The 24,174-nt window shown below is 44.7% G+C and overlaps 1 protein-coding gene across 11 annotated transcripts in view; it reads left to right on the forward strand.

Annotated features, from left to right (window-relative positions):
* The window catches only part of HMBOX1 (homeobox containing 1), a 110,854-nt gene that overhangs the window by 39,868 nt on the left and 46,812 nt on the right, over positions 1-24,174 (forward strand). For 10 of the 11 annotated variants that reach the window (XM_066314605.1, XM_066314609.1, XM_066314610.1 and 7 more), the window contains exons 2-4: positions 7,049-7,132; positions 21,200-21,679; positions 23,722-23,807. In XM_066314605.1, coding sequence (XP_066170702.1) covers positions 7,110-7,132; positions 21,200-21,679; positions 23,722-23,807 — 589 coding nt within the window. In that variant the 5' untranslated portion in view covers positions 7,049-7,109. The remainder of the gene's footprint in view (positions 1-7,048; positions 7,133-21,199; positions 21,680-23,721; positions 23,808-24,174) is intronic. The other variant, XM_066314608.1, reaches the window with a different exon arrangement.

A 24,174-nucleotide genomic window follows, 5' to 3' on the forward strand; every position in this document is an offset into this window, starting at 1 on the left:
CCTCATTTCACTGGGCATGTCCAGGGCTCCTGTGTCCCTCACAGAAAATCTCAAGGTAATTTGTGTTAATTGGGATGGTTTTTGAAGGAGTCTCTCATTTATTGTATGCTTGGCCCAGGTTTGGACTCAAGGACTTGGCGTCAGTTTTGTCGGGATGAAGGTGTGTTCCTCAGAGTGTGCCTGGAGTTCAAGGTGCAAACCCTGCTGGTGTCATGTCGGGGCTTTAAATCTCAGCTCCACTCCAGGCCTGTCTTGCCTCTTGCAGCTCTGTAGGCTCCCGATTTCCTCTTCTCCCCTGTTTCAGTGATCAAACTGATCTGAGGTGACTGAGATCCTGTATTGTTGGAGTCCAGGACATCCCCTTGGATGGCCTGGGACCTGAGGAAAGGAGTTTGAGCCCTGGACAGGGGGGTGTGGAGCCGGTCCAGGGGCTCGGAGACCTTGGTACAGAGCCCAGGAAAACACCGGGTTTGATTTTAATCCATGGGAAAAGCTTTCAACATTGCAGAAGTAATTACAAACTTCCAGGATGTGAAAATTGTAGTCTAGCACAGTAGATGATGTAGAATTTAATAGTCTTAGAATTTTTAGAATAGAAGTAAATGGGGACAAGATGGTGGAATTTGGGTGGTACCTTATGTACTTCTCCTTCTTCCTCATCCCCCATTTTCTGGGGCGGTGATGGCACAAAGTAGTCAGAGTGGATTGGACCGAAGTAGAATGTCACTTCTGGTGTGGGCACTGGGCATTGGCACAAAATAGTAAATAACTAGTACATAATAATCTGTATTAATGTTAGGGGACGTCCCATCTGTGGGGCAGTCGCCTCGTGTCCCAGCTGCTGTCCGGACCTCGGCTGGGAGCAGAGAAAATTTTGAGATACCGAATAATAAACAACATGAGAAACCTGAAAACAAACCTTGAGGACTCTGCTTTTTTACACGGACGCGACTCGGGGCTTTTTAGAGGGCCAAGGGCTTTAAACCACCCAAAGCTCGGGTGAGGAAACCCCCCCGACACTGTATGATCCGTAAGCAAATGGAGTTGCAGCAGTCACTGGCTGTCCCTACTAGTCAAGAATTGGTGCCTTGCTGCTGTTCTTTTGCTGGTAAACATTCCCATGTAATTTCAGCTGGAAAAACCAATTCAAGTCTGGTCTTTGATTCCAGGCAGATTTTTTTACATGATTGGAGGGACCAACATGCAGCAATCCAGGAGATACACGAGTGCAGGTGGTTGGGATGTTGTCTGGAAGCTCATATGTGAGCAATAACCAAAGTACAACCTGGATGCTCCTCAGATGTGTCTGCAGAGGTGGCTTGGTGGCAGCATTTCGTTTCCAGCTGCCATTAAGGACAAAGCAACATTAAATTACATCCTTTTACTGGGGTTGCATTGCCTTTGGTGGATTTTCTGGAGCAGCTCAGGGTCCTTTCCAGTGAAATACAGATGGTCATTTCTGCCTTTCCGGGAGCTTTGGAGTTTGGGAAACTCCATGATTTTGTGATCCCAGATTTTCTGTAGTGGAATCTGTTGCCAGTCTGCCTCAAAATGGAGCCTGGCCTCTGCTTTGTGCTCTAGGAAATTCCAGTAAATCTGGGCAAGGATGCCCAGATTTTTTTGCGTGGGATTTGGGAGGGAGAGGAAGGGACTCTGATCCTTGGCTAATTGCCCTGTGCAATATGCAGGGCATATTGTAGGAGAAATCATTTATTTGCTTTTTTACATTTACCTGTAATAAATGATAAGCCGTGGCTGTATCATAAGATTGAGGTGTTTGTTTTCTAAAGGGGAGAGGCTTCTATTGATGGTTTCCCCTCAGAGTTCAGAGGAAAGACAGGATCTCATAAAAAAATTGTAACGTTGTTAACTTGACAAGGAGCTGCTGCATTCCCTCACCATAATCCCAAAATATGGCCTGCTCCAGGGTTGTACTGTGAAAGGTTTGGTAAACAACACAGTCACAGTAAGAATGAAAGCAGCAATAGCTGGAGGTGACTTCTGAGCATTTTTTCCGAGGATTTTTGTGTTAGTAAAATGTGTGATCTTTTTCTGCTTTCCACTCACTGGTACAGGTTGCTCAGAGAAAATGAACTCTTAAATTTCGAATATACTCAGGACGTGGTCCTGAACAATTGGCTTTGGTGGCCCTGCTTGAGCAGGGAGCTTGGATAAAAGGATTTCCATGTGGAACTGGATGCTGCACGTCACCAAGCCGTGGGGTGTGCTCAGGAGGTGGCAGTGCCTGGAGAAGTTCCTAGCCTTGCTTCCCAGGGCACAAATAAAACACATCCTCGAGTCATATGGCAGAGCTTTTTTTAATTTTTTTTTTCCTTCTCCCTAATACACCTATTTTGGGAAAATGGGCTAGAGAGTCCTAGATTAGCTCCAGTATTTTGGACACTAGTCCTACTTTTGTGTGTGTACCCAGATGAATTTAAGTTTTGATACAAATGCAGTACCTGGACTTTTAAAAGCACTGGGTAAATAAGAGCCTGTCTGAACATCTCCAGGAATAAAGGACTTGGAGCTGGCAAAGGAGGGCTGCTGTCTGGAATGTGAAGCCAGACATTCAGAGTAGAATTCAAGTTCAGGTTTGTAGTGGAGAGGGTGATTAATCACCAGAATGAACTGCAGTGGATGGATCCTTGGTCTCTTGCTGGTTTTGAGGTGAGATGTTCTGGGACAGAAGTTAAACCAGGTAACAGCTTTACTTCACACTGGCTTCAGTGTAGAGAAGCCAATTGACTCCAAAGTCATTTTGGTTGGAAAAGACCTCCAAAATCATCCAGTTGGAATGAGCCCCACCTTTGACAGATGCTGGTCACCCAGACTAGAGCATCGAGTGACACATCCAGTTGTACCTTGGGCACCTCCAGGGTTGGGGACTCCACCACTTTCCTGGGCCCATTCCAATGTTTAACAACCCTTTCCATGAAGAAATTCCTCCTGATGTCCACTCTCCAAGACGTGTTCATGGTCATGTGTACACACATGTGCCCAGGGTCCACCCAGAAAACCTGACAATTCCTACAGATCTTATGCTGCACATTGAGTAAAAGACCTAAATTTTTGATTTTTTTTTCTTTTCTAGGAGAGCACTGGTTTGTAATTACGCATGGAGTTGGAGATCTGCCTTTACTGCGAGTTCAGCAGTGGCAGAACTCTGTTTTTAAGGCTGAATTTCTTCACCAGCGTGGACCTTGGTGGTTCTGTGTTTCAGGGATGTGACAATTGTGGTTCTCTGCTGTGTTCAGCCACTGGTGCTGCCCTGGGTGGCTTTAAGCCAAGAATTCAGCCCCTCTCTTCGTGTTTTACTTATGTCAAAACGGTGATGCTTGCCTTCCCCAAGGACAAAAGCTTTTAGTTTGTTATTTGTAAAAGCGCATTTTAAGAACTCACCAAGGAAGGTATTAGTGAAATAGAAAGTGATGGGATTTTTTTTTTTTTTATTTTTGTACTATGTGAGTCACTCAGAAATTAAAAGAGAAAATAAGTTTCTCTTCCAAATAAGTGATATCAGCCTCATCTTTACCAAGTGACTTTCTCCTTGCTTCTGCAGGGTGTTGTGGATCAGGGTGAACTCTGCTTTGAAACATTTAATTGCACACAGTGAAAAATGAAGAAAACTGAAGGGGATCCCAAGAATGTATTAAAAATCAGAACTAAAATGAGAATGATTTCATGTCAAGTGAGACAAATGCAGAGTTGATACTCCAGTGCTTCACACTTCCACTTGTCCTTGGCACTGAGAAAATGAGATTTTTAATATCTGAAAAACAGATTGCCATGAAGACTCATCCATTGTAAATTTAAGCTGCCTTTATAGCAACTTAAGCTGGGGACAAGATTGTTCATTACATCTGATTCTACAACTGCAGCCATGATTTCCATATTAATAGTGACTTTTTTTTTTTTTTTTTATTGTCTCTACCAGAAATAGGAAGGGGAGCTGGTTGTGTTTTCCCTGGGTTAGCAGATAATTTATTTAATGAATAATGCGAAAAGGGCAAAGGTTTGTGAGTTCTTACTCCCATATCACCACAAAGAGTGGTGACACCTGCCTTGGCTGCTTTGCTCAGACTGCTTTGGTTCGTGCTGAAAGGAGACTGAGGGAAAGAAGGATATTGAGTCATGATTCAAAGTCAGGATTTGTTGCTGATGGGATTTCTGTTGGTCAGGATTGAACTGTTGTGGCTCAGATTTTAGGTTAAGGGTTTGCTTGTTGCCTGCCTGATGTGCCCTTAAATGACAAAATCGTTGAAGCAGCTTCTCACATGTGTCTGGGGGTGGGGAAGGTATTTCTGTGCCACTGAACTTTAGACCAACGTGGAGTCAAAGAGTGTTTGTGCCCCTTTTCAATAGCGGCCGCTGGAGGCTGGCAGCGGCCGGAGGAAGCACCAGCTTCCTCTCCTTTCTCTGGAGCTGGGTTTCCTTTCACCACTCCTGCTCCCAAGGCAGACCTGAGCCTTCCCTGTCCTTCCTTCCCTAGTCTGGGACAGTTTGTGGTTGCATTCTGAGTGTCATAAACCTGCCTGATGCTTCAACGTAGCAAAACCAGAGAATTATCCCTGTTTTCTCGTGGAATTGCTGCTGTTTATTCCTGCTGAAATCCCATCGTCCTCTGTCTGCACTCACAGATCTGGAAAAGCTCGTCTTCCTCCTCTAATCACGTCCCAAATTTGGTCTAGATCCTAATGGCTTGGCTCTTAAAAACATCTCAGCTCCGTACCAGTTTTTTCCTCTTTCATTGCTATCACTAATATCATCCTCCTGCCTTTGTCATCTCAAAACCTGAGTTACGGCAGCCTTTTCTTTGCTTCTCTTATCTCATCTCCTTGTGTTCTACTTTTAATCCTGCATTTCGTGATGATGGAAGGTGATTTTTCTCTTTCCTTTCTGGGTTTTCTTCTTTGCCACATCCACTCTCCTCACCCTGGAAGCAGATCTTTCTCTGAGGCATCCAGTTCTTTATCATTAGCCCCTCTGACCTTCAGAAAGTTTGTATATATTTAAGTCTAATTTGTTCCTCTTTGGAAAACAAAACATCTCTCTGTATTAAAATTTGGCAAGAAGTCAGGAGCATGATCTCATATTTTTTGTGACTGCCTCGGGGAATACGCTTGAAACGCAGTTAAGAGATTGGGCAGAGGAGGGGTTTGGTGGGGGAGTCTCTCTAAAAGGTTTGGGGTGGCTGACAGGGAGGGACCTGGGTGTTTGGCTCTCCCATCCATCAGTGGTTTGGTGTCGCTGATTCTCTCCCAGCACACAGAACGTGGCCCGTGAGGGTCTGCTGGGACTGTTTGTCTTGGTGACCTCCTTTCCTGGAGAGAGAGAGAGAGAGAGAGAGGCAGCTCAGGAGCTCAGTGTGGGCCAAATGAGTTGTTCTGCAAGAGCAGCAGCCAGCTCTCAACACCTCCCCTCCCTGGAAACACCCAGAGCTTTCTCTGGCCACAGCTGGGTGGGAGAAGGCTCTTAGTAAACCTCCCAGGAAAGCTGGTGGCCAAAAGCTGAGTGCTGCCCCTTCTGGGAAAGCTCACACAGCCCAGCCTTTGGTCCTGAAAGTTCATGAGTTTTTTCATGGAGAAAAAAAGGAAAAAAAAAAACCCACATAAAGATGAGGTCACCATCCCTGGAGGAATTTAAGAGCCATGTGGATGTGGCACTTGGGGACGTGGGCCACTGGTGGCCTTGGCAGTGCTGGGATAACAGTTTGACTCGATGGTCTTGATGGAGGTGATTTTGCTCCTGTACTCTGCTTTGTGAGGCCTCGTGTGGAATTCTGTGTCCAGTTCTGGGGTCCTCAGCACAGGGAAGACGTGGAACTGTTGGAGTGAAACCAGAGGAGGCCACAGAGCTGCTCCAAGGGCTGGAACTCCTCTGCTCTGGAGCCAGACTAAGAGAGCTGGGAATGCTCAGCCTGGAAAAGGCTCCAGGGGGACCTCAGAGCCCCTTCCAGAGCCCAAAGGGGCTCCAGGAGAGCTGGAGAGGGACTTGGGACAAGGGATGGAGGGACAGGACACAGGGAATGGCTTCCCACTGCCAGAGGGCAACAATAAATGGGATATTGGGAAGGAATTGTTGGCTGTAAGGTGGTAAGGTCCTGGCAGAGGCTTCCCAGAGAAGCTGTGGCTGCCCCTGGATCCCTGGAAGTGTCCAAGGCCAGGCTGGACAGAGCTTGGAGCAGCCTGGGAAGAACTCCTTGCCCATGGCTGGGGATGGGACAGGATGAGCTTTAAGGTTCCTTTCAACCCAAACCACTCTGGGGTTCTGTGATCTTAGAGGGCTTTTCCAGCCTAACCAGGTCTGTGTCTCTGCGTCCCCATGTGCCCACTGGGCTCCACCTGGGAGAGGTGCAGTTCTTCTCCGACATATTCAGCAGGTGTTGAGGGAGGAGGAGTCATTCTTTAATATCTGGACCATTTTTAACCACTGAGAAGAGCCAAGATGTGTCCATCCATGGTTGCTCTCCCTGGATTAGCAATCCAGGATCGCTGATGTTACAGATGGAGCAGAGGAGATTATCCTATGCAAATCCCTGTGCTACTGTATCCACTCTTCTTCTATCCCAGCTCTGCCTGGACATAACATCCTGCTTTTCTCTTTCCTCTTGGTTAATAGTTTGACTTTTGGAGCAGTTTGAGTCCGTGTTAGTTTGTGGAGAAAGACATCAGCAGTGATAGCTGAGGAGAATTCTATTAGGTCATTCCTCCTCAGAACACAGTACCTGTCTCCTGAGCTCTTTGCGGATGTTGGCCAAATAATCCTTTTAATAGCTTTTGTGAGTTAAAAGGGTAGGTAACTGTCATAAGGCTAAATGATTGCATAGATTAATTTACTTGTGGCCGAAAGAAATCAATTGTAATTTAAATTTTTGTCTCTGGACTGATTACAGCACCAGACATCAACCTCTCCGTAAGAATCTGCCTTGTGCATTGAAGTCTGTGAGTCTGGATTAGTGACAGATTATCGAGAATGATGTGATTGGATCTCTTTGCCTCTCCCAGATACCTCTAATGTTCTTGGATCTTTTCCTTGTGTCTTACAGAATGGTGAATAACACTGAAGACCCTCAAGAGGCTTTGTAACGTCCCATCCTCATGTAAAGTATGCTCAGAACTTTTCCAGTAGTGTAAGTACAAGCTGAAGAAACTCATAACAATTAAGAGTGATTTTGTGGTGTTCTTCTGTTAAATTGCCTCAAAAGAGCAGAGAAATGGTTACAATGATTATGAGCAGTTGGCTTAGATGGAGGATTTCACAAGTTTAGTGGAACATTTAAACCAGGGAAGACATTTAAACCAAGAATAGTAAAATAACTGGACATTGAAATCGGGGAGTAGTAACATTGAATTTCTCACTTCGTCTGGCTCATGTGTTGTTTGTGCTTCTACATTTCCGTCACCAAAACCAGGAAAATGACGCAGTTCTTAGAAAATCAGTCTTGATCAGAGAAAAATCAGTGTTAAAGGACAGATCTCCATACAGCAGCCCAACAAATGAGAGGGATGAAGAGTTTAACACCACTCTAGATTTGCTGAAAGGGATGAGCCACCTTCAATTTACTGGCCTCTGGCAGAGACAGAAAACCTCACCTAACCCTAGTGCTGGGTGTGTTGGTCCAAGCAACTCAAGTATCTTGAACCCCAGTGCCAGTTGAGGTTGTCCAAATGTCATTGTGGAATCTGAAATCAATTTGTTCCTTTTAATTACTTCTGTTACAGATCTTCAATTTAATTGGTTTCCATGCTGTTTCCTCAATAAATAAGCAAATGAATTCAAATTTTGAAGCTTGTCAGGCTGAAAGGAAGGGCTTGACCTGCATTGTGCTGTCACTTATCTCCCTCTGGCCAGTCCTGCATTGCTGTTTGTAATATCCCTGTTACAGGCACAACCAAATGCTTGTCCCCTGCAATCAGATTCCTGAGATACTTTGACCTCTTGATTTAAGATTGTTCTGTCTCTCAGAGGAACTTTTCTGCAGGATAGGTGGCAGGGAACTGGGCTGCCGTGAATCACATTTTTCCAGATGGATTATTTCAAGGATGAAGATCTGTCCTTGGACAGTGGTAGTGCAAGTCACAGCCTGCAGAAGGAGTCCCAACAAAAAATAATGACTGCCAGGGATTTAGTGGTGGAAACCAAACTCCAATGGATTTTAAAAAGCCGTTGATTAGTGATTTTCTATTGCTGGTGGCTTAGTGTTCTCTTCAAAACTGGTGGTTTCCTGCTTTGTTGCCAGTACCTCGAGCCACCTCTTCTTTCTCTCTCTTAGCTAGAAGTAATGTTGGCTTTCATATTAAAATCACCACTTGAAATTTTAAAGATCTGGTTCACAGCAGGAGAGAAGTCTGGAGGTAAGGCCACATCACCTTGGGCATCTTTGTTATCCCAGTAATTCAGAGTTTTGCTGGGTGACCTCAGAGCTCCTCTGTACTTTGAGCACAGGGACATCTCACAGCTTTGTGTCAGGCTTTTGCCAGAAATTTCCAGACTGGGAATTGCATAACTTGAATTTCCTGTGTTTTAGCCTGATTTCAGTCGTGTTCTGCCCCTGTGCAGTTTTCTGCTGCTGCCTCCCAGCAGAGCAGCTTCCTTGATTTATTCCAGTGTATGTGCAGTTAGTATGGCCATGGAAAATGCCATAGAAGTAGAGGTGAATAATTTTTGACTGAGGGAAAACTGGGGGGAACCTATTTGGAAGGGATTAGAGAATATTAAATTAGAGGAAATGGGCTAAGATGACCCATTTAGATAGAAAGTTTCCAGATTAAACCACAGATACCTTTTAAAAGTGATAAATGGAATTGTGAAGGGGAAAGAAGAAAATGGAGCCTTAAATTTTTTTTTTTTAAAGTTTGAATTTAAATAGAGATTAAGATTGAAGAGTTGCAAAACTGCCATGGTAAGAGAGGAGCTGGGTTACTCCTAAGAGTAGGAGTCACCTGGGTGCAGTTTCCATTTCACTCCTCATTTTTACTCTTAGTAGGATGAGAGTCAGTGCAGGAGAGGAGTTTGAGGCATGTTGTGAGCGCAGAACTCTTGATCTTGGCCTTACAGGAATTAAGAATTTATCTGAAACTGAGTCCTGTTGCCAACACAGAACTTTATCTCTATTGGGCTCTCCATAAATACGGGAGTAGTTACTTGAGCTTTGTAGTCCATATTGATTAATTAATACGTGTTAATAGTGAGCTATGACCATCAGTATGTTTTACATCCCTCAAAGTATGATTTCTGATAGAACCAGACAGTTTCACTGTCGTCACTTCCAATTCACCTGAATTATCAGGCCAGAGCTTATGAATTTAACTGCCAGCAATGGCAGTGGAGTCTGGGTGGTGAGTAAAAGAAAATCAGAGTGAAAAATGCAGATGGAGGAGGACTGGATTGAAGCCTTGTCATCATTTAGGAGAAACAGCAGGAGGAAAAGAACAAGAGTGTGAACTCTACCAAGTCAGCAGAGATTGAAGAACAGGCACTGGACTTAGAGTGACTTGGAAAATCACCACAGGCTGAGCTGTACCTGTCCAATGTCCTTGAAATGTGACACAGAACAGGTTAATTAAACTCAGGTAACAGAAAACTTGGCTGATTTTCTCCTTTTGTTTTTGGGGCCAAGGTATTGTGTAAATAGTGGGTGACTGGGAGTATTCATGTGCCTTTTTTAGCATCTTTAACTGAAACAATGTCCTGCTTGATCCCTTGGTTTTACTTTCAGATAAACCAGATGAGTTAATTCATGATTTCACAGCAAAAGTGACCTAAAGAAAAATCTTGCTGAACGGTAAAGGTTTTTTTTTTCCTCAAAAGGGTTTGGCACAGCTGCCCAGGGAAGTGGAGGATTCCCATCCCTGGAGGGATTTAAAAGCTGTGTGGATGTGACACTTGGGGACATGGGTTAGTGGTGGCCTTGGCAGTGTGGAATGTAGACTGGGTCTTGTCTGTCATGCAGGAAATTTTCCTGCTTCGGGTCTGGGTCACACAAAGAAATGTTTGTTGCTTTAAGAGCATTAATTAGGATATTCATTTCTTTCTGAAATGCTTTTAACTAAAATAAAATTCCAGTATGGAGGCCGCAGTGGCCAGAAGCCCATGGTTTTTGCTATTATGATTTATTTTCTTCAGGGAGACACTGTTATCTGTTCCTGAGCTCTCCAAGTGTAATCTCTGTCTTCACTAAGGCTGTGCCAGCAACACTGCACTTGCAAACTGTTTTTCTAGTGGAAAACAATTTGCTTTGTAGTTAAGTACAAAAGCAGGCGTAGGTGAGGTTCAGCTGTTTGCTGGGTTTGGATTTTAGTTTTCTGAAGTAATTAATTTCTCTTTTAAGGAAGTGTTTTAGTTGTTAGTGCTGCTGATAGATGCTGAAGGAGAAGGAAGGAGCCTGAAATACTTCAGAATGTCTCTTTTTCTTCATGTGTGGAAGAGGTGGTGGAAATTCTGGTGATGGCTTTGCATGAAAGTTTTCCTGCACCTTATCATGTGTGATGCTACAGATGGATATGTAATGAAAAAATGCTCAGTTTGGTCAGGCTCTTGTTCTGCCTTCTTGCAAAATTCCTGTGTGACTTTGAACGAGTAATTTGGAGTTGTCCAAAGTCCAGCCCCTCTCTGGGAGTTCTTGGCCACAAAAATTAGTTTAGTGTTACTTCCTGCCTCACAGGGATCTTGTGACAGGAGAATTTAGATACTTCAGGTGGCAGAATTAATGGAGAAGAGTTTTGAGATTCTGCCTGCATTTTAATAAAGGATTGGTCAAATTTTGAAATTAGATGGAGGAGGCAGAAGACAGCACTGTACACTGTAATCGTGATGGCTAGAAATTATGAATTATGATTCTACGAGAATTGTGAATTACCACAGAATCCCAGAGTGTTTTGGGTTGGAAGGGACCTTCCAGCTCATCCAGTCCCACCCCTTGCCATGTGCAGGGACACCTTCTGCCATCTCATGGTGCTCCAAGCCCCATCCAGCCTGACTTTGGACACTTCAGGGATGGGTCAATCTTGTGTCTAGGGCAGGCCCATGTCTCAGTTTTATTGGTGACTTTTTTAATGACTCTGTTTCTTCAGAGTGTTTTGATGTGTCCATGGGATTTACTGTAACTAAAGCACACAAGTCCTGCTTTGAGAGTTGTTACAGAGCTTATATATCCAAAGTTTAGTCTTTGGCTCCCAAATCCAAGAGCTCCTCCTTGCTCTTGGCACAGGTTTGGGCTTTGGGCCCTGGTTCAGCACTCAGCTGCCACTACAGTTTTTCTCTCTGTTTGTTAGTCCTGCTGATCCCTCATTCTGCCCTTGAATCCAGGCTCAGAGTTTGAATTCCTGCCTTGTTGCTGTAGAATTGCAACAATAGCAGGAAACCCAGATTTTGGAAGTAGGGAAGGTTAGGGTTAGACAGATAAGGTGTCAGAGTGAATCAGTGTGTGCCTTGAGTAGAATTCAGAAGTATCTGGCTGCCAGCCCTGTGCTTAGTCAGAGGTCAGTCCCTTTTGTAAGACTTGGATTATGACAATAATTGCCATTTATATTATATTTTTGCCTTGTAAGATCAATCTCAAGTTCTCTCTCTCTTTCCCAGAGACGTAAAGCAGAGTAAGTTACTCACCCAAGTGGCAAAACCACTGGGTTTGCTCACTGCCAGCATCCATTAAAATTATTTTATCAGCAGAGAATTTCAGAGAGTAAGTGGAAGAACAGCTTGTGTAGAGCAGTGAGTCGGGGTTTTGGGTCTCTTTAACCAGCCGAGAAACTTGAAGCCTCCTGAAGAAACGATGTGTTGATATTCCCCTCCCAGCTTTGCCTCCTCTCATTTGCGTAGCGGTGAGTATTTGATTACGCCGGGTTTATTTTGAGAAGTTTTCAGGCTGCCGTTATTAATGGTGCCCGTTTTGATGGGAGCTCTGCATTCCCGAGCCGCTGGTTTGCATCCCTAAACAGAGCCGGTGACGCCGGGGCTCAGCTCCGAGCCTCATTTCCCTCCTTGCTGCAGCGCCAGCCTCTCGTTTCCCCGGGATGAGAGCAGTCATTACAAGAATTACATTTTGTTTGTGAATCAGGATGAATGGGAGCAGAGGCCTTTTTCTTTTTTTGCCTTTTTTTTTTTTTTTTTTAAAATCAGAACCCAGAGATGCAACTGCAGGAGGTAATTATGCAAACGTATGGGTGAGGATGGCTCTGTGTTCGTTGACATGATGAGCACTTCAGGCCTGAGGTTTTTTTTCACTCTCTCTCTCTCTTGAAAGCTGGTACAACTCCTCTGAAAATACTGGAGTTGCAACTGATGAGCATTAAGTGATGAGTCAGATCCTTAATCCTCTGTTACGCCCCAGAATTCACAGCGTCAGCTCCTGGTTTTGAAGGCAGCTTTGCTTAATGTGGTGCAAAGTTTTAGGTGGTTCTGAAATATTTATATTGCTGTGAATCATCGAATCACACAATGGTTTGGGTTGCAAGGAACCTTAAAGATCATCTCATTCCAGTGGCACTGTCCCAGGTTGCCCCAAACCCTGTCCAGCCTGGCCTTGGGCACTTCCAGGGGCAGCCACAGCGTCTCTGAGAAACCTGTGCCAGGGCCTCACCACCCTCCAAACTGAAGGAGAGTCATTAGTTCAGCAGGAACAGAAAAGGCCAAAGCTTGGTTTTCAGAAAACTGGATACTGTTATGCCCTAAATGCCCCAATTCTCTTCCAGCAGCACTTTAGAGCTGCCCTGGAAGGGTCAGAGTCTTTGCCTCTGGGCTTGATGATCCTCGTGTGTCCCTTCCAACTCAGAATATTCTGGGATTTTTTTGGTGGTATGTGTCAGTGCTGTTTGTGGAACAGCTGTAGCTCAATGAAAGCCCTTCCTTTGAGTGTCTTGTAAGAACCAGCTGCATCCTTTGGGGTGGAGCAACCCCAAAGGATCAACTTCGTCTCTCAGTGCCATCCCTGCTCATGGCAGATGAGCTTTAAGGCCCCTTCCAACCAACACCAGCCTGGCATTCTTTGTAGGAGAGGAAGGACAGAACAAAACTATTCTTGGTCCTCGGATCTCATAAATATGTGTGCAGAAAGAAACAAGCTTGCGTAACCCTAAAACAGGGTTAAAAAATTCAGAGTGGGCAGCTGGAAGTGGAGTTTCTTTGTAGTCGCTGGTTCTCGTAGGAAGCATCTGGAGCAGTGCTTTATGTGAATTTGGTGGTTGAATATCAGGCTGGGTGATAAGCAAATTGCATTGCTTTGGAAATAGCAATGCCATCCTTAATGCCCGTTTTTAACATCAGGAGGACATCCACCTCCAGAGCTGTTCAGGCTGCAGTTCTCACCAGCAGTGGATGCACAGACACACAGGAAAAATCTGGCAGGTTAAGGAGTTCCATCTCTCAACTGTGATGGTAATTAAAACTCTGGTTTAATTAATGAATTGTAGAAAGTGATTTTTTAGCTATGTACTTTGGAAGAACCTATTTCAGCTGGAAAGACACAATTTACATTGTGATTTCGCTCTTCCATTTAAATGGTGAGATGGCACTGAGTGACACCAAGGAGGTGCCTGTGATGTTATGAAAAATGCTGGTGCTGTAATAAATGAGATGACAAATCCTGGATGTCCCTGTGAGCAGGACAGTGCAGTGCAGGGGGGTCCTGCCCTGTGCTCTCTGTCAGAGAAGGGTAAATGTTGGCATCTCTCCCCATCCTGCTCTCCTCAGTTGATGGGAGTTGATCAGAATCATTCTTAAACCAATTACCACACTTAGGATCCTGTTCTGAACACTTTGGCTCTTGCCCACATCCATATTATGCAGATTATATCAAGTACAGGTCTTACAGCAAAAAGCACAACTGGTTTTGTCAGTCTTGAGCTTTGCTTATTAGATAAAGCAGTGAATTTTAATGGGAATTGGAGAAGGACCTCTGCAGAAGAGCATCTCCTCAGTGATGTTAGAGTGCTTCCTACTCATCTACAGTGAGTAGAAAAGTGGAAAAAATGATTTCTTGTGATCATTAAAGAGTCCAGAGCCATTTTCTCAAGTGTTAGAGGTGTTAAGGCTGCTGTCTGGCCTTATTCCCAAACGGGTAATTGAATTGCTTTGAACTTCTGCAAGTTCAATTGGACATGGACTTAGCTCGTAGCTGTTTTTATGGGATTGTTCTGCTGTGCTCCATCACCTAGAAAGTTAAGTGTCGGGTAAATGATTCTTGTATCAGCGAGGGCTTGGGCTGTGAGAGCAGGTGAGAAACCCTTGATGTGGTTTTCCTTACTTTTCTCTATACAATGCAGGAAGATAAGGGAAGAGAGCACTTTGGCCACGTACCCCCACTGGAGATCAGAGCAGTCAAACTGGGGAGGCAGCCCCACATCCAAAGGGTGAAATTCGTTTTAAGAAAAGAGGTTAAATAAAGCTTGATGGAATGAGAAGGAAAAGCAGTGCTGGTGAGAGCAGCCCCTGAGCAGCCTCCCCTCCACTAAGTCCTCTTAGAAGAGAAGGAGTGATGCTGCATGGGGCTGGTTGGGACCTGCTGGATATTTTATATCTGTGGGTTTGGGAGGGAAAATAAACTCCTTTTTATTTACCTCCTTAGAGTTCTCCCTTCAGTCTGATATTCAGGTACCTCAGGTTGCTTTTGGCTGAGCCATAAAAGAGGAGCATGAAGTTTTGATGCTTTAGAATGGTACAGTTGGACCATCCATTTGGGGGATGATTGCCAGCTTAGTGTAAGGAATGTAAATAAATTTGATGCTTTAGGCTACTTACTTTTTTTCTGTCAGGACCTAAAGAAACTTTGTTTTAAAGGGCAAGATTCAGTTGTTAGAAAATTTGTCACTTCTAGTTTTGACGTTAATTAGAGATTTGTAGAGGTTTTGCTTGCAGAATTTCAGGGAGAAAAATGCACAGCTGTTCTACCTCGGTTATCTCTCTTTTTTTTGGGTGTCTCCCCAAGGAAATTTGACAGCCCATCATCAATGGTGGGTGTACTGATAGCAGGTAAAGCATGGGATGCACAGGGTATTTCGCCACACAGCAAAGTTTGCCTACAGCAAAGTCAGTCCAACAGTCCGTGTTCTCAGGAAAAGTATTTTCCATCTTGATTTTCTCCTGTACCCCCCAATCATTCTGCTTGTCTCTATCTTATTTTATTCCTTGCTACTTTTGCAGCTGATTGTATTTCACAAGGAAAAAGAGGGGGAAGTAAATTGAATTACAGGTAGCCAGAGGAGCACAGGAGGATAAGAGGCTCTTACTGCAGTGTGGGGGGGATGAAGTGGTGAAGAATATCCACTCGTTAATGAGGTGAATGAAATTAGGGTGATTCTAAAATGGCTGATTTAATTAACTGCTTAGTAAATTGATCTTTAAACAGGATAAGTTTATTAATATATTTTAAAAAGGGAAAATAACCAAAGCCGTGCTCGAGTAATAGTTCTAAACAATGCTTGCCATAGTTATTCATTAAAAAGTTGTGGATAGTTGGCAGTCTTGGAACATGTTCAATAATACCACATTTTGCAATATTTGTTTTGGGGTTTTAATGGAAAATTCCAAGTTCCTGCAGTTGTTTTCAATACATAAAAGTCCCTCAGGATTATTTCTAGATCTCAGGGCTGTATAGAAAAGCACGTGAAGATGGGAACAGGAGTTCCAGATCAAGAAGACCAATGAGATGTGTCAATGCAATATATGCTGAATGTACAAATATAAACAAGGCCCCTTTGGACATCTCTGCATGACGTTAGTGGGACCAGGAGGGAGATACACTAATTTTGGTGTTCTTACCTCTTAAGTGTTGAAAAATTACCCGGAAGTTGAAGTGTTGGAGGGCTGGAAGAATTCTTTGCATGGACAGAAAAGCAGATCATTGATTTTAGTGTTTTGGGTTTTTTTCCAAGTTGTCCACATTTTTTCCAGTGGTTTTGTTAAACACAGTATCATGGAGTTAATTTGACACCAGGTTTGCTACTCTTACATTACTTTCTGCAAGGCTTTAAAGGCAATTGATGAACAAGACTCCAGAATACAAGTTGTGGAAATTATTGAGTTTATTCCTGGGGAAGAGGGTGGCCTTGCCCAGCAGCCTTTGCATCCCTGTGAACTGAAATTCCTGCACAAGCTCAGCTTATCAAAGAGGGACAAATTGAGGCCAGAGCTCTTTCCCTTGTACAGTCATGAGCCACCAGAGCTCAACCCCTGTCCCAGCATCTGAGAACTCACTTCATTAGCTGGAATTCACTGAAGGACACTTAGGATTCAAATCGTGATGTGTAATTCATTAAAGGAGATTAATTTGGCCTAGGCACCCAGATCCAGGAGCTGAGCCCTGGCACTTCAGACGAATTAGGAATGACACCCAAATTTTAGAGAGAATCGCTGGCCATGGCCACCAGCTGCTGCAGGAGGTGGTGAGGCCCTGGCACCAGAAAAGCTGTGGCTGCTCCATCCCTGGAAGTGTCCAGGGCCCGGCTGGACAGGGCTTGGAGCAACCTGGGATAGTGAAAGGTGTCTGTGCCCATGGCAGGGGGTGGAACTAAATGATTTTACAGCCCTTTTCAATCCAAACAATTCTGTAATCCCGTAATTCTGTGTCACTTGACATTCTTGAAGCCATCTGGAAAGTCTTGGTTTTGTCAGATGGGAGTTTTTTAGTTCAGAGGGCTACAAGGACAAAAGTTCTGGGTTTCTGTGTCTATGATAAATGGACGATTAAATAATTCAAAGTATGTTTTAGTATTAAATGTTGTAGAATCTGTTAAGTAAGAATTTTGAATGGAGGTAATTCTGCTTGGAGGCTCTGGCTCGTTAAATTCTCCAGTTCAAAGAACTTGAGCACATGGAACTTGGTATTGACAGATAAATGATCCAGGAAATGGTGACATTAGAAATACAGGTAAGAAATGCCCAAACCAGGTATTTCCCTGAGGAAGGGTGAGCTGGCATATCCAGTGAAAACCACCTCAAGGCCAGATGAGTGGCCTTGAGGTGGTTTAAAGAGTTTTTCTGTTTGAAAACTGTGCTGCTCAGAGCTGTCTGTGATGAGTCAGTAACTCCCTATGACACTTCTCCCACAGTTGGGAGAGGAGGATGGAGCAGCCCTGCCTCCCCCAGAGGCCAAACCTAGAACACAACTTCTGTTTCCAAATGCTCCTTGTCATATCCAAAGGTCTGAGGCTGGGATGCCACTTCCAAATTGTGGTTGTTACAATTCCAGTCAGTTGCAGGGATTGAAAGCCGACTGCTGCATTGCCTGCCGTGCCCTCCTGTGGTTCAACAGTCTGGGTGCTTGTCTTGGAAAATTTAAAATGGCCTGGACGTTTCCAGTAATCAGTTTTCCAGAGGACAGCACATTCCCGTTGGGCTCAAGCCCTGATGTGGATGTAGAACGTCTGTCTTCTCACACAAGGCATTTTCTTGGATGGCAGTCATCTCCTTGTGTTGTCCTCCTGCTTCCTTCTCCCACAACACGATGGAAGGGGCTCAGTAGCTGCTGGACAAGGGCAAAGATGGGATTTTCTTCTCATTTCTTTGTTTCCCAGGCTGCAAGTGCCATTTTTGTGGATTTGTGCATCCTGGCTTTGTCTCTGCAGCTCTGCTTCAGCTTTACTCCAACAAGCCAGGTCTCAGTGTTCTTCCTCAGCCCCAGCTATGGATCTCGAGTCATTCCATGACTCCTGTTGGGAGCTTCTCTGTGCCAGGGCAGAAATGGACGTGAGGAGTCATCCTCAAAATCTGTGGGGAGAGATAGGCAGCCCTGTCCCTGGAAGGTCTTTCAGCCTGTCAGCCATCATCCCTCTCCTGGCTTTCACAGGGTCCTTGGAATTCTTCCTTGACTTTCCCTCAGCTGTGATTTGCTCTGGCTCTCAGGGATTGTACATCAGCTCTGTCACGTCTCCTGGAGTTTGAGTGATCTCTTCACCCTGCTCTCCTGCAGAAATGGCAATAAACCCTTGACTCACGAGAAGATTCCTGAGAAGGATGGAAAATGCCGTGTTCTGCTTGCCAAGTTCTGCCTGCCCTCCATCTGCCATCCCTTCTTCTCAAGATCTAGAGTTCTGGAGGAGATCTTGTTGTTTGTGTGACATTTGGATCTGGAGCCAGGAGACTTAGGAAAGAAGAGCGATTAAGGGAGCATACTGTGATGTTTTTCATTTCCATTTCTGGGCTTTACAGCAAATAATGTTCATTGTTGTGGCACCATGGGAAGTTTAGGAGTTAAAAATAATATTGTTGAGCCACCAGGATGGTCGAGTTACCTGAGAAGCCAGTCTTTGGAGGGGAAAAGGCTGAAGACTTATTTCTTTAAATGAAAGCTCAGGAGTAATTGGATGTGCTGCACTTTCCTTGTCAGGGCAGGCAATCTGTGACAACATTCCAGGTTCAAAAGTTCCTAACTTCAGAAATCCAACTTCAGTCAAATCAACCTAGGTCCTACAGGCCACTAGAATTTCCGCTGGGTGTGTTTTTATCTTCTTTTTTTTTTTTTTCAAGGTAGCAACAAAAGTTAGGGCAACTCAAACTCTTTGTAGTTAAGATGAGAAAGAGTTGAGATTCATAAAACTCAGCGTCATAACTGGTTAAAACTTGTCCAGAAAAACTCAGATCTATGTCCACCACAGAAATCTGAGATTCCTGTCTGGGGGGTACTCAACACTGGCCAACATTTTGTGTGGAATCGAGTTGCAGCCTTAATTACTGAGCAACCACAGTCTCTGGTAGCAGCGATTTATCAAAATCAAAAGGGTACAAACCGCAGGGTTGGTGCAGGTGTGGGGAATGCAGGAAAGGTCCGAAATGCTGTTGGAGCGTTCCAAGGAAAATAATCCCTTCTGCCGTGTCATGAGGTTCCTGGCAGGTGCCTAGATGAGGTTGTTCAGAGGTGGATCTTGGAGCTGTCATGTGTATGTGTGTGTGAAAGTTCTGCCCCAAAATTTATAAACTGCTTTCCATGGAGCTGTCGTGTGTGTGTGTGTGTGTGTGTGTGTGTGTGTGTGTGTGTGTGTGTCAAAGTTCTGCCCCAAAATTTATAAACTACTTTCCATGGAGCTGTCGTGTGTGTGTGTGTGTGTGTGTATCAAAGTTCTGCCCCAAAATTCATAAAGTACTTTCCATGGAGCTGTCGTGTGTGTGTGTGTGAAAGTTCTGCCCCAAAATTCATAAAGTACTTTCCATGGAGCTGTTGTGTGTGTGTGTCAAAGTTCTGCCCCAAAATTCATAAAGTACTTTCCATGGAGCTGTTGTGTGTGTGTGTCAAAGTTCTGCCCCAAAATTCATAAAGTACTTTCCATGGAGCTGTTGTGTGTGTGTGTCAAAGTTCTGCCCCAAAATTTATAAACAGCTTTCCATGGAGCTGTCGTGTGTGTGTGTGTGTGTGTGTGTGTGTGTGTGAAAGTTCTGCCCCAAAATTCATAAACTACTTTCCATTGAGCTGTCGTGTGTGTGTGTGAAAGTTCTGCCCCAGAATTTATAAACTACTTTCCATGGAGCTGTCGTGTGTATGTGTCAAAGTTCTGCCCTAAAATTTATAAACTACTTTCCATGGAGCTGTCGTGTGTGTGTGTCAAAGTTCTGCCCCAAAATTTATAAACTGCTTTCCGTGGAGCTGTCGTGTGTGTGTGTGTGAAAGTTCTGCCCCAAAATTTATAAACTACTTTCCATGGAGCTGTCGTGTGTGTGTGTCAAAGTTCTGCCCCAAAATTTATAAACTGCTTTCCATGGAGCTGTCGTGTGTGTGTGTGTGTGTGTGTGTGTGTGTGTGTCAAAGTTCTGCCCCAAAATTTATAAACTACTTTCCATGGAGCTGTCGTGTGTGTGTGTGTGTGTCAAAGTTCTGCCCCAAAATTCATAAAGTACTTTCCACGGAGCTGTTGTGTGTGTGTGCCAAAGTTCTGCCCCAAAATTTATAAACTACTTTCCATGGAGCTGGTGTGTGTGTGTGTGTCAAAGTTCTGCCCCAAAATTCATAAAGTACTTTCCACGGAGCTGTTGTGTGTGTGTGCCAAAGTTCTGCCCCAAAATTTATAAACTACTTTCCATGGAGCTGGTGTGTGTGTGTGTGTGAAAGTTCTGCCCCAAAATTTAAAAACTACTTTCCATGGAGCTGTCGTGTGTGTGTGTGTCAAAGTTCTGCCCCAAAATTTATAAACTACTTTCCATGAAGCTGTCGTGTGTGTGTGTCAAAGTTCTGCCCCAAAATTTATAAACTACTTTCCATGGAGCTGTTGTCTGTGTGTGCCAAAGTTCTGCCCCAAAATTTGTAAACTCCTTTCCATGGAGCTGTCGTGCGTGTGTGTGTGTGTGTGTGTGTGTGTGTGTCAAAGTTCTGCCCCAAAATTCATACACTACTTTCCATGGAGCTGTCGTGTGTGTGTGTGTGTGTGTCAAAGTTCTGCCCCAAAATTTAAAAACTGCTTTCCATGGAGCTGTTGTGTGTGTGTGTGTGTGTGTGTGTGTCAGTCAAAGTTCTGCCCTAAAATTTATAAACTACTTTCCATGGAGCTGTTGTGTGTGTGTGTCAAAGTTCTGCCCCAAAATTCATAAAGTACTTTCCATGGAGCTGTCGTGTGTGTGTGTGTGTGTGTGTCAAAGTTCTGCCCCAAAATTTATAAACTACTTTCCATGGAGCTGTCGTGTGTGTGTGTGTGAAAGTTCTGCCCCAAAATTCATAAAGTACTTTCCATGGAGCTGTTGTGTGTGTGTGTGTGTGTCAAAGTTCTGCCCCAAAATTTATAAACTACTTTCCATGGAGCTGTCGTGTGTGTGTGTGTGTGTGTGTGTGTGCGTCAAAGTTCTGCCCTAAAAATTATAAACTGCTTTCCATGGAGCTGTCGTGTGTGTGTGTGTGTGTGTGTGTGTGTGTGTGTGTGTGTGTGTGTCAAAGTTCTGCCCCAAAATTAATAAAGTACTTTCCATAGAACTGTCGTGTGTGTGTGTGTGTCAAAGTTCTGCCCCAAAATTTATAAACTACTTTCCATGGAGCTGTCGTGTGTGTGTGTCAAAGTTCTGCCCCAAAATTCATAAACTACTTTCCATGGAGCTGTCGTGTGTGAGTGTGTGTGTGTGTGTGAAAGTTCTGCCCCAAAATTTATAAAGTACTTTCCATGGAGCTGTCGTGTGTGAGTGTGTGTGTGTGTGTCAAAGTTCTGCCCCAAAATTTATAAAGTACTTTCCCTCCACCACCTAGAACCACTGACCCGAAGCGTTTTGTGTTTTACCTCATCTCCAGCCTGCTGGAAACCATGTCTCACTACACGGACGAGCCAAGATTCACCATAGAGCAGATCGACCTCCTGCAGCGCCTGAGACGCACGGGAATGACCAGGCATGAGATCCTGCACGCCCTGGAAACCTTGGACCGTCTCGACCAAGAGCATAGCGACAAATTCGGGAGGAGGTCTGGCTACGGAGGCGGCTCCTACGGCAACAGCACCAACAACGTCCCGGCGTCCTCCTCGACGGCCACGGCTTCCACGCAGACCCAGCACTCGGGGATGTCCCCGTCCCCGAGCAACAGTTACGACACCTCCCCGCAGCCTTGCACTACGAATCAGAACGGGAGGGAGAGTAACGAGAGGTTGTCCGCCTTCAACGGGAAGATGTCGCCCACCCGCTACCCCCTGGCCAACAGCCTGGCCCAGAGGTCCTACAGCTTCGAGGCGTCCGAGGAGGACTTGGACATCGATGACAAAGTGGAGGAGCTGATGAGGTGAGTGAAGGTCTCTGTAAGAGGTTTGAAGGGGAGAAGTGTCTCGGTAGGGATGGGTGTTTTGGAAGGTTGTCAGATAAGGGGTTGTGGGGTGGTAAAGTGCTGGCAAGAGGTTGTCCAGGGAGGTGGTGGATGCCCCATCCCAGGAAATGCTCAAGGTCAGGTGGGACACGGCTCTGAGCAACCTGATCTAGCTGTAGATACCCCTGCTTATCGCAGTAGGTTTGGACTAGATGACCTGAAATGTCTCTTCCAACCCACACCATTCCATGAGGATTTTAGGATGATGATGATCAGGAGAGCAGGAGCTGCTTCAGGCAGTTGTTCCTGCCAGTACTCCCAGGGTCACCATCCCAGGACCTGTCACCTGCCCTGTGGAGGCAGCCCCTGGCCCTGTGTGGGTGTCCCACAGGCTGACTGTTGAAATAATTTTTCCGGTGCTGTACCAAAAATCAGGATTGATGTTAGAGCACTCGTTTTCCACCCTACTTTTATTCAGGATTCTGATCAAATACCAATTCACATGTCTCCCCCTCTATTTCACACCTGTTGTAATTCCTTCCATATAGAGGGAGAGGAGGGATCCAGCTTGGATTGGTCAGTGCTTTCCAGTGGGATCTGGAGAGGTTGCATGTTGTTTGTTTGTGGCAGGGATTTGCAGAGTGGTGCAGGGAAAGACAAAAAATAAAGAAGTTTTCTCTGAGAGCCATTTGGGTGGGTTTTTTTCAGGGCTGACCTTCCTTTACTTTTAGCAGCTTCCTTTTCAGTGTTATGGCAAAGATCAAAGGAAGGGATTACAGTCCTGAGGATGAAAGTCAGAGTCAGTGGGCTTTGAGAGCAGAAAGAAATAAGAGGAAAGGCCAAATACCTCAAAACAATTTTGGTCATAATGTTGGAATTTATTCTTTTTTCCCCCCAAAACTGCTCCATTCCTGAAGTACCTGTGGGAGCACTGGGGTCTGTAGGCTCCAGAATGGAAATGTGTTGGAAGTAGTTTGTAGATTTGAGGGAAAGATGTGGCTTTTGAGGGAGAGGATTAGAGATGAGCAGTAAGAGCAGCCGATCAACCTCACTTTGCTGTCGGCTGCAGGATGATGGAATCGTGCAGGAAGGGGGTGAGTACACATTGTGCCAAGTTCCCATGGTTGAGGTTTGGGTTCTTGTGCAGTGAGTCTCAGGTAATGCTTTTAGTGCTTATTTAAACTGAAATTACTTGTGTTTGCAGGCATATGGAAGATGAGTGTTGAGTACAGAAATAAAGATGAACCCACAGCACAGCGTTCATTTTGCATTTACATTTGCAAGCTTGAGTCTGCCTTCAGTGCAGCTGGGGCAGGAGGGGAGAAGGGGAAGGGAAATGTCTCATAAAGCCTAATAAAGGCTGGTTTTAATTACCTGCCCTTCTCAGAAAGGGAGAGAGGAAGAGGAGGGGCAAACTATGTGTTTATTGCAATTGAATTTTGCTGCCTATCACCATATGTGTGCAACCTGCAACCTCTTTGCTTTTTACCTGTGTGAACCTTGTAAAAATCAAAGACCTCAGTTCGGTCAGTGCAAGCTCTGGACTAAGTAGGGGGCTGAAGGAGGGCTGTGAGGACAGAGGCTGCAAAATTTTGGATCTCTTCCTTGGGATGCTGGAGGAGGTTGGTGTATGCATATTCATTTGTGTAACTAACCATGCAGCCCCTGCTATCCTTTTATTTTTTATTTTTCTGCCTCGTTTTTATGAGTGAGGTTTTTATGCTGGTGTGAGAGATTTATTCATCCCTGTGTAATGAAACTTTGTACATTCCATATGGCAGTGCTGCACCTAATATGAATTATATGGGACATGAGTCATCCATTCTCCTGCTATGGTACTCTGATCAAACGTGACACTTGGTAAAGGAAGTGTCCTGCACTGAGGCACTTGGGCTGTTTTAATGCCAGCCTTCCCCACTCCTTGTCCCCTAAATGAAGGAAATAAAGGCATTTTCCATCTTGCAGGTGCACTTTGGTCCGTCCCTCTTTTTGTGTGTCCTGTTGTTGTTTTGTTTTGGTAGGAGGGACAGCAGTGTGATAAAGGAGGAGATCAAAGCCTTCCTCGCCAACCGGAGAATTTCCCAAGCAGTTGTTGCACAGGTAACAGGTAAGAGCTCGGGGAGTCCTTTCCTCATTTTGGGAATCTCTGTGTCTGAGCTGCCTGTCTGAGCACGGTGCAGATGTTGGAATATCACTTGGCTTTCTGCATTGCAGTGCAGATCTGTCAGCTTAGTCATGATAATGTATGCCTTTGATTTAAGACCCATTGTCCTGCACATCATGGAACTTCCCCAGTGAATCACTTTTTTTTTTTCTTTTTTTTTTTTTTTTTCCTGTGGCTTGTGCTGGCAGATTTTATTTTACAGCATTATAATAAAGCCTGAAGTTCTTATCTTAAAATGAAAACGGTTTTCCTTAATTCTTAAATTGTTGTTGAGTGCGGCAAATAGATGCATATCTGCATCTCTGGGTAT

Source organism: Sylvia atricapilla, chromosome 3 (genome assembly GCF_009819655.1).
Source record: "Sylvia atricapilla isolate bSylAtr1 chromosome 3, bSylAtr1.pri, whole genome shotgun sequence".
Taxonomy (NCBI): Eukaryota; Metazoa; Chordata; class Aves; order Passeriformes; family Sylviidae; genus Sylvia; species Sylvia atricapilla.